We start from the raw sequence: 7,594 nt of genomic DNA, 5'->3' as shown, positions 1-7,594 counted from the left end.
GCTGCCAAAATGGAATCCGTCACTCCGTCTTGATGAAAGACATTTGTCGCTCAAAGAGTATACAGTATTCAAATGCATGTTAGTTAGAGCAGTCTCGAATTTAACCAGATTCTACAATAAAATCCATGGCTTATGAAGAAGACAACCCCGAGAGATCTGGAGGTGCAAAGCATTGCATAGCACCACGGCCAACCCCAAAGTATTGCGCACGCGGGGCCGGGGGTGCACTGTGTTGCGTAGCTCCACTACCTGGGAATCCTGGTGGTACACGGTCTCGGTCCGAGTATCCCAGTGGTCCAATGTATACCTTAACAAGGCTGTCCCAGAACTTAGACGGTCTTGGTGGTCCTTCCATCATCTCTGGATTGTCAAGGCACTGAAAAACAGACACGCACAAGCAAGGAGTAATCAACCAAGTAACCCACATACATAACCACGCAACTAACTAAAAGCTAGTACGTACTAGTATCACACAAGATATGCCATTTTTACCTGCAAAGTACTTCTCAACCTGGCCTCCTCAGCTTCGTACTACAAAAGATATGTCATTAGCAACGGATGAAGCAACATAATGCTCAAGGTTGGCTTGCTAGGAAATATAAATCGTCATGATATACGTACGCTTTCCTCTTCATAGCTTCCTGGCATTACCCTAGGTCCACTGAATGGCTGGTAAGTGTTCATCGCATGGCCACCAGCATAACCAACATCACTGGGATGCATCATATCAACACTTCCATTGTTTATACAACCAAAGCAGTTACCTATAACAAACACAACAAAGAGGTGAAATTTGTCAGGAACTGCCAAGTAACCTACCAGGGACAAGACGCGTGATAATATAATTTAATATAATAAAAAAATGTGCCCAAATGGTCATTTTGATAGTTCGCAATTGGAGATATAACAAATGCAAACCTCACGGTTCTAGACAAGATGAACAAGGAGTATATATATACCAAGAACAACATATAAGATAATACTGCAAACAACATGTATACTAGAATCCATACTAGAATCTGAAAACATATTTACATAAGTATCTAACACATAAGTCAAAGTTAGCAACGCACACAAACGTATTTCAACCGCAAATAAGTTGGGATAAAAGTAAATTACCATTATCAATAGGTTTAAGCCTGCATAAACAGCTGACTGGCAACTCCAAAGAGTTTTCTTGCATAAATATGACTTCAGCGAAGAAGAACTCGCAATAAGGTGTTGCTTTAGTCTTTGCAGTGAAATTAACGTGATGGAACCACATACGGAGATCACCCTCACAAAAAGGTTGGTAGCACGCTACATGGTTCACTTCATATGCAAGATCCTAACATAATAAGCATGGATTTAATTAGCCATTAGTTGTTATGAATAAATAAATGAATAATGGGAAAATTTACGATACAACGCAAGCACCGCTGCTTTAGGTGTGGCAGCTCGCACGGACCCACAACATCTATCCTGTGACTGGGAGAGCAGCAAAACAGTTTTTTACTTGTTCATGCACAACTGGCTAACAGGTGCAAATAAGGACTGGAGTGCAGTAATCGCTACAATGTCCTGCAAAAATGTGGTAGACAGTGATTTGCATGGCAACAATGCAGCTACGATACACTACAATCATGTGCCATTGACTTTTTCTCAACAGCCACGAGTCCTGTTAAGCAGCTTGTAATTTAGGATTGCTAAGGTCAAACTTGCCAACAAATAATTGGGAGAGACAACAAGTACCAAAACAATGGCAATTTAGCTTTAATTTTTTTTGCAACCAAGTATCTATAATCTGGAAACTGGACATGTTTAACCTTTTTGGCAACTAAGTAACTTCTGTTTTTCTGGCAACTAAGTGTGTTTCAAACCTAGTAACTCAACATATTTTAAACCTTGCAGGTAAGTGCATGTAGTCCGGCAAGCAGTTACGTTTGTGCGACGCCGCTACCTAGCCAATCCCATGAATAATAGGACAGAAAATGAGAACCGGAGGGAGGGACAGAGAGCAAACCCCCAGCAGATTGTTGTCCTCATTATACTTGTCCATCAAAGCATTAACCAACTGGCGCTCGCTATAACGGATTTCATCAACCGATTCCGATCTCAAACGTCTCCTCCTTGTGCCATCAGGAAAGTAAAGGGAGTTTCGTATAGCGATGTCCACTCGATACATATTATCCATTGAGAACCTAGTTTACATCAAATAAATTATATATGATTAGTATATGACACTTTCATAGAAGCTTCGACAATACAATGTAACACCAAGAACTCTAGTGTCATGAGCACAACATATGCTTATAATGAATTAGTTTGAGATGTGCTAGGGAACAAAAAGAAATAACTTATGATATTTTGCATGGACAAAAACAAATCCGAGCGCTTACATTTTTGTATCCCGACGATCATGAAGATAGCACTCGATAGCATGTTCTGCTTCCTGTAGGTTCTGAAATGGTCCACCAACATGAGGATAAGCATGATAGTATCCTGCATTATCGATCCTGATGTAGAAATCAATACCCCACTCATATTGTTTCCGGCACAGGAAAGGTGGCCCTAGAGATGGGATAAGACGGCGTCCTGGTGGCCTCTGAGGGTACTGCGAATGTCGAAAGGCAGTCCGGGAAGGGTAAGGCACATGTTCCGTCTCCACATACCTGAAAAAAGACAGATTTTCATATATTCTTTTAGTGTTAGAAAATTTGTAACTAAATCAGTGCTACGGACTGAAACATTACACTCTGTCTACAGTAGGTTTATGATTATAAACCCAAAGCAGGAAACTCAGTCCTACGAAAAGCAAAAATCCGGACTACACTATACAGATTGTCCAGTTCATTCCGGTGCCCAACCCATGGACATGACTAACCTGAAGCAGTTAGGATATTAGATAAGAAAAAATAAACTTCTACAACAGGCACTTTTCTCCGAAATAGGGTTTCCCCCCGCTTTATATTATCAAGCAACTTCCACCGATCACAGTACATTTGCTGGGGCGAACAACACATCTAGCCCAAAAGGAGAAAGAAAGAAGAAATAAATGCCAACAACGGCAGCTCGACAAAGCATGGCTGACCTGCTACCGCTGCGCCCTCCGAATACGACCCACCACACTCCAAGGCTCCGAACCACCGCGTGCCAAGCAGCACCTTCAAGAAGGTATGCGACATCGACGAAGCTACTGCCCGGACATGTCCTAGGGTTTCCCCCGACACGCAGAGGGCAGTGGGGGATGGGTAACACTGACGCCCTTCAGGAAGAAAAGGCGGCACCCGCATGCGTCACCGCGTCGAAGCCAGATGAACCGGCAGGGATTTCTCCCGCATCCCAACCATCACTACCCGCCCAGTCCAGAGCCAACCAGCCAGCTTGCCCCCCCGCCAGAATGCGCCGCCACGGTCTTGAAGTCTTCCATGCCGCCTCACTGGGATCGCCAAAACGAGGCCTAGAGGACGGAGAGAGGAGCGCCAGGAATTGGGAACGGCAGCACCGAAGCCGCACGGGAGGGAACCACCTCCACCGCCGTTGTGCGAGAGGCCCGCGCCTCCAGCGCCGTCGCGGTAGCAGCAGCACACCAGGCCTCCCGGGCCCGGCCGGGCCCAGAACGGGCCCGCAAAGCAGCTGCCACCACGCTGCAGCAAGCCGGCGATGGTACTGCCGCCTCCCAGCCTTCCTACGCCCACCGCCACCTCCAGGGGGCTACAACACCGATGAGGAAGCCGCCGGCCTGTCTCGGCCCAAATGGGGCCCAGATCTGGGCCGAGCGGGCGCCGCCACCAACGGCCGCGCCGCCGCGCAGCAGACCCCCCGCGCCTGCACTAGGTAGTCTGGCCGCCGCGCCAAACCGTCGCCGCCTGAAGACACCACCCAGCGCCGCTCCGCCCCGTGCAGGAGCCGCATCTGGAGGGGAATTGCGTCGGGCCGCCGCCGCCGGGGCCGCCCCGGGCCGAGTCTGGCAACGCCCGCCGGCGACGGTGGAGGGAGAGGAGGAGAGAAGGGGGGCTGGTGGAGGGAGCCGCCGACGGCGCGGCCGGTCGCCAGTGGGGGACGAGCCGGTCGCGAGAGCAAAAGGGGGGCAAGTTGTGTCCTTTGGTCAATCTGTTAGCAGGCACTTTTTTCACTTTTATTTTTATTGTGATGAGGATGTCTGCGTGTCCCAGCTGCCTGGTGTATAAGAAGATCAACAATTATGGCAACGAAAGTGCAAAGAGGAGGGAGTTGGCTTGTGCGGCTCTAACTGCATGGCATATTGAATGAGAGAAAAAAGATGATTTTAAGAAATCAAAGTGTTACAGCTGCTACTGTTTGGCAATTAGTGAGTAGAGATTTTTGCTTCCTGATGATGGAGGCTTTTCATGAGTAGTCTAAAATCTTTTTTTGTACAGCCGACGTGTTGATAACACTGTGGGATTTTTCCTTTTTCATCTGCTCTGTTTGCGCCCTCTGCAACTTTTTCTTCCAATATTAATGAAACAGCAGAACACCTGCTACCTATATACAGTAAAAACAAAACACAGGCCGATTTCGAGGAAGAAGAACCAACAGATCAAGTTCCAGCAGGCAGATCATATTTGCTCCTAGCAAGCAAGCAAGCAAGCAAGCTACTTTATGTTAATGTGGCTGATCTACAGCCAGATCAGATCATATATCCTTAACCCAAAGGAAAGGATGGATGCAGCTGGAGCATCATCGATCGATACACAAACCAACTCGATTTCCACCATGCCCCCATCTATCTATCTATCTATCTATCTAGCTAGATAGCTATCCATCAGTAGAAGAAACAAAAAAGGAAGCGGCCGCGGTGTACATACCCTGGAGGCGGCGGCGGCGGCGGCTGGTGGGGGGGAGAATTCCGCGACGCTCGCGCGCGGGACCAAGTCGCCTATCGTGGTCCCATCCCCGGGAACATAGACGTAAGGGATGTTGCCGATGGATGGTGGGTAGTTGGGTAGGGGGCGGCAACTCGGGAAACTAGGGCTGCCGATGACCGGCGGATCCATGGGTGGGCGGTGGCGCCTCTGGCGACGGCAACGGCGACGAGAGTTTGGTGTGCGTGCGAGAGGAGGACGGGGGGCTTGCGCGTGTTTTCTTTTCTTTTTTCTTTTCTTGCGTGGAGCAAACTCTATGTGCTTCGTGTTGGGACTTTTACCGTTGGATGCGCCCCCTCGCCGCATCTTGACCGTTGGCTATGGCTGCTCCTATCTTATTTTGCTTCGTTTTCCATGATCCTTTCTTAAAGCGGAGGCACCGAATAAGTTTTTTTTACCGGAGCGGGGATGTACCGGTGCTCAATCCACCATCCCTCGGTGCTTCTAGATCCGTGCAGGTGGACCCTACTAGTTTTTTTTTATTTCCACCTCAGATTCCAGGATACAAGCTGTATACAACTGCACATACGTGATGGACCCCACGAAAGAGAGGATATCAACCCCACGCCGCTGTCTCCTTCCCGCATCGATCTCCTTTCTCCCCACCCCATCTCTCGTCAGTTCGTTCCATGGGGCTCGGTGGTTAATCCTGGCTATGGCCGCCGCGAGATCCGCCTTCTCCAGCAACATCCGACACCGGATTCGGGTTCCACTACCGGCACCTACCACGGGGGGCACATAGAAGGCCCGCGGCGGCGCGGCGGTACCATGAGGCCGACGAGGAGCGGGGGGCGGATCCACTGGCCGTCGGGGGGTGGCTGATCCGGCGAGGTTCCTAGATCCCGCCAACCAGAAGCCCGTCCACCGGCATCCTGGCTGCCCCGGTAGCCGTGGTCGCCGTTGGTGTCTCCGTTCAGCACGGGCACCATGACGGGTCATCACGCAAGGTTGTCGCCGGATCTGGCGACACCAAGCCTGACTACCATCGGATCTGGTGAGTAATGACCATCTCCCCTAACCTCTTTCCATATGTATTTCACGATTTCCGATTTATTTAGCATGATTTGAACACTCTATGTTTCTTTACCACCAGATCGTCGGCCTCCTCTGCTACTTCAATTTCAGGATTTTTGAATGTTTGTGACAGAGAGCACGTGTTGTAGTTTTTTGAAAGAGACCAAAATCTATGAAATTACTTCCCTGTAATATATTTGAATGCGGTGTTGCTAGTTGTGAAACAAAGTAATGTGAAATGGTTTGTGGCACAATGTGAAATTTATATTTCAATCTGGTCAAACTGGATTACTTCAGTATGTCGAAGTGAGATTTGAATGATTTTCAGTGAGATTTGGAATGATTTTCAGTGAGATTGGAATGATTTTCAGTGAGATATGAATTGAAATAGCTATGTGTAGTTGTGATGTGAAAAAAATGTGAAACTGGGATTTCAGTGTGTTGTTGCAAGTTGCAAAACTAATTTCTGTGAAAATATATGGAATTAGATCCCTGAAATATATGAAACAACTATTTCTCTTATCTGTCATTTCTTATTTCAGTGATATATGTATTGAGAAATTACTTCCCTGGAATATATTTCAATGCTGTGTTGCAAGTTGTGAAACTAATTTCTGCGAAAATATATGAAATTACTTCTCTGAAATATATGAAACTGTTGTTTCTCTTATCTGGCATTTGTTATTTAAGTGAGATGTGTATTGGGGAATATGAAATTACTTCCCTGAAATATATTCAATGTGTTGTTGCAAGTTGCAAAACTAAATTTTGTGAAAATATAGGGAATTAGATCTCTGAAAAATATGAAACAGCTATTTCTCTTATCTGTCATTTGTTATTTCAGTGATATATGTATTGAGAAATTACTTCCATGGAATATATTTCAATGCGGTGTTGCAAGTTGTGAAACTAATTTCTGTGAAAATATATGAAATTACTTCTCTGAATTATATGAAATTGTTGTTTCTCTTATCTGGCATTTGTTATTTAAGTGAGATGTGTATTGGGAAATATGAAATTACTTCCCTGAAATATATTTCAATGTGTTGTTACAAGTTGTGAAACTAATTTCTGTGAAAATATATGAAATTACTTTTCTGAAATATATGAAACTGCTATTTGTCACATCTGTAACTTGTTATATCAGTGAGATATGTATTGAAATATGTGAAATTACTTTCCTGAAAAATATGTAATTACTTTCCTGAAATATATTTCAACGTGGTGTTACGAGTTGTTAAACTAATTTAAGTGTAATGGTTTCTGCAAGATATGTGAAATTTATATTTCAATGTGGTGGAACCAGATCATTTTAGCTTGTGGAAGTGTTATATATTTATGAAAATGATTGCAATGCTTTTTGAAAGAGTTGAAATGCTATTTCACTTAGATACGAATTGAAATAGCTATTTGTAGATGAGCTGTGGACAAAAAATGTGAAGCTGACATTTCAATGTGTTGTTGCATTTTTTTTGAAAGAGTTTTATTTGAAATGAATTTAATAAGTTTTCAAATTCTCATATATGTTTTAACAGATTTCATATCATTTTAAAGTGAGAAAGGTTTATCCTTTGAAAACTGTACGTGTGTGTGTGAAGTGAGGCTGGCTTCAGCGTATGTGTAAAGCGAGGGCCATGGCTGAAATCACGTGGGTAGGCCTAATTGGTCAAATCATGTGGGTGGGGTACAGTTGGTGAAATACAGGAGGTTAAATG

The 7,594-nt window shown here is 45.3% G+C and overlaps 1 protein-coding gene and 1 long non-coding RNA gene across 2 annotated transcripts; one reads left to right on the top strand and one right to left on the bottom strand.

The window, feature by feature from the left end:
• Positions 1 to 1,323, bottom strand: LOC119305035. The gene is made up of 4 exons (XM_037581666.1): positions 1,120 to 1,323; positions 622 to 764; positions 493 to 531; positions 1 to 376 (listed from the first exon to the last, which is right to left on the bottom strand). Exons 1-4 carry the CDS (start codon positions 1,262 to 1,264, stop codon positions 131 to 133), a joined length of 573 nt encoding a protein of 190 aa, XP_037437563.1. The 5' UTR covers positions 1,265 to 1,323; the 3' UTR covers positions 1 to 130.
• Positions 1,324 to 5,684: 4,361 nt separating this feature from the next.
• LOC119305034 lies at positions 5,685 to 6,170 on the top strand. Its single transcript, XR_005148521.1, has 2 exons — positions 5,685 to 5,859; positions 5,959 to 6,170. It is a non-coding gene; the product is annotated as an uncharacterized LOC119305034 (long non-coding RNA).
• The last annotated feature ends 1,424 nt before the right edge of the window (positions 6,171 to 7,594 follow it).

The sequence above is a fragment of the Triticum dicoccoides genome, chromosome 5B (assembly GCF_002162155.2).
Source record: "Triticum dicoccoides isolate Atlit2015 ecotype Zavitan chromosome 5B, WEW_v2.0, whole genome shotgun sequence".
NCBI lineage: Eukaryota > Viridiplantae > Streptophyta > Magnoliopsida > Poales > Poaceae > Triticum > Triticum dicoccoides.
Note: the sequence above shows the minus strand (reverse complement) of the source record. Positions and strands in the feature narration are given on the sequence as shown.

What these genes read in the sequence shown, in the direction of transcription:
- LOC119305035 (XM_037581666.1), bottom strand. Translation starts at nt 1,264, where the DNA reads ATGTGGTTCCATCACGTTAATTTCACTGCAAAGACTAAAGCAACACCT. An exon ending in GCTTAAACCTATTGATAATG is followed by an intron (nt 765 to 1,119) that starts GTAATTTACTTT and finishes TGTTTGTTATAG; the next exon opens with GTAACTGCTTTGGTTGTATA. An exon ending in GGTTGAGAAGTACTTTGCAG is followed by an intron (nt 377 to 492) that starts GTAAAAATGGCA and finishes TCTGTTTTTCAG; the next exon opens with TGCCTTGACAATCCAGAGAT.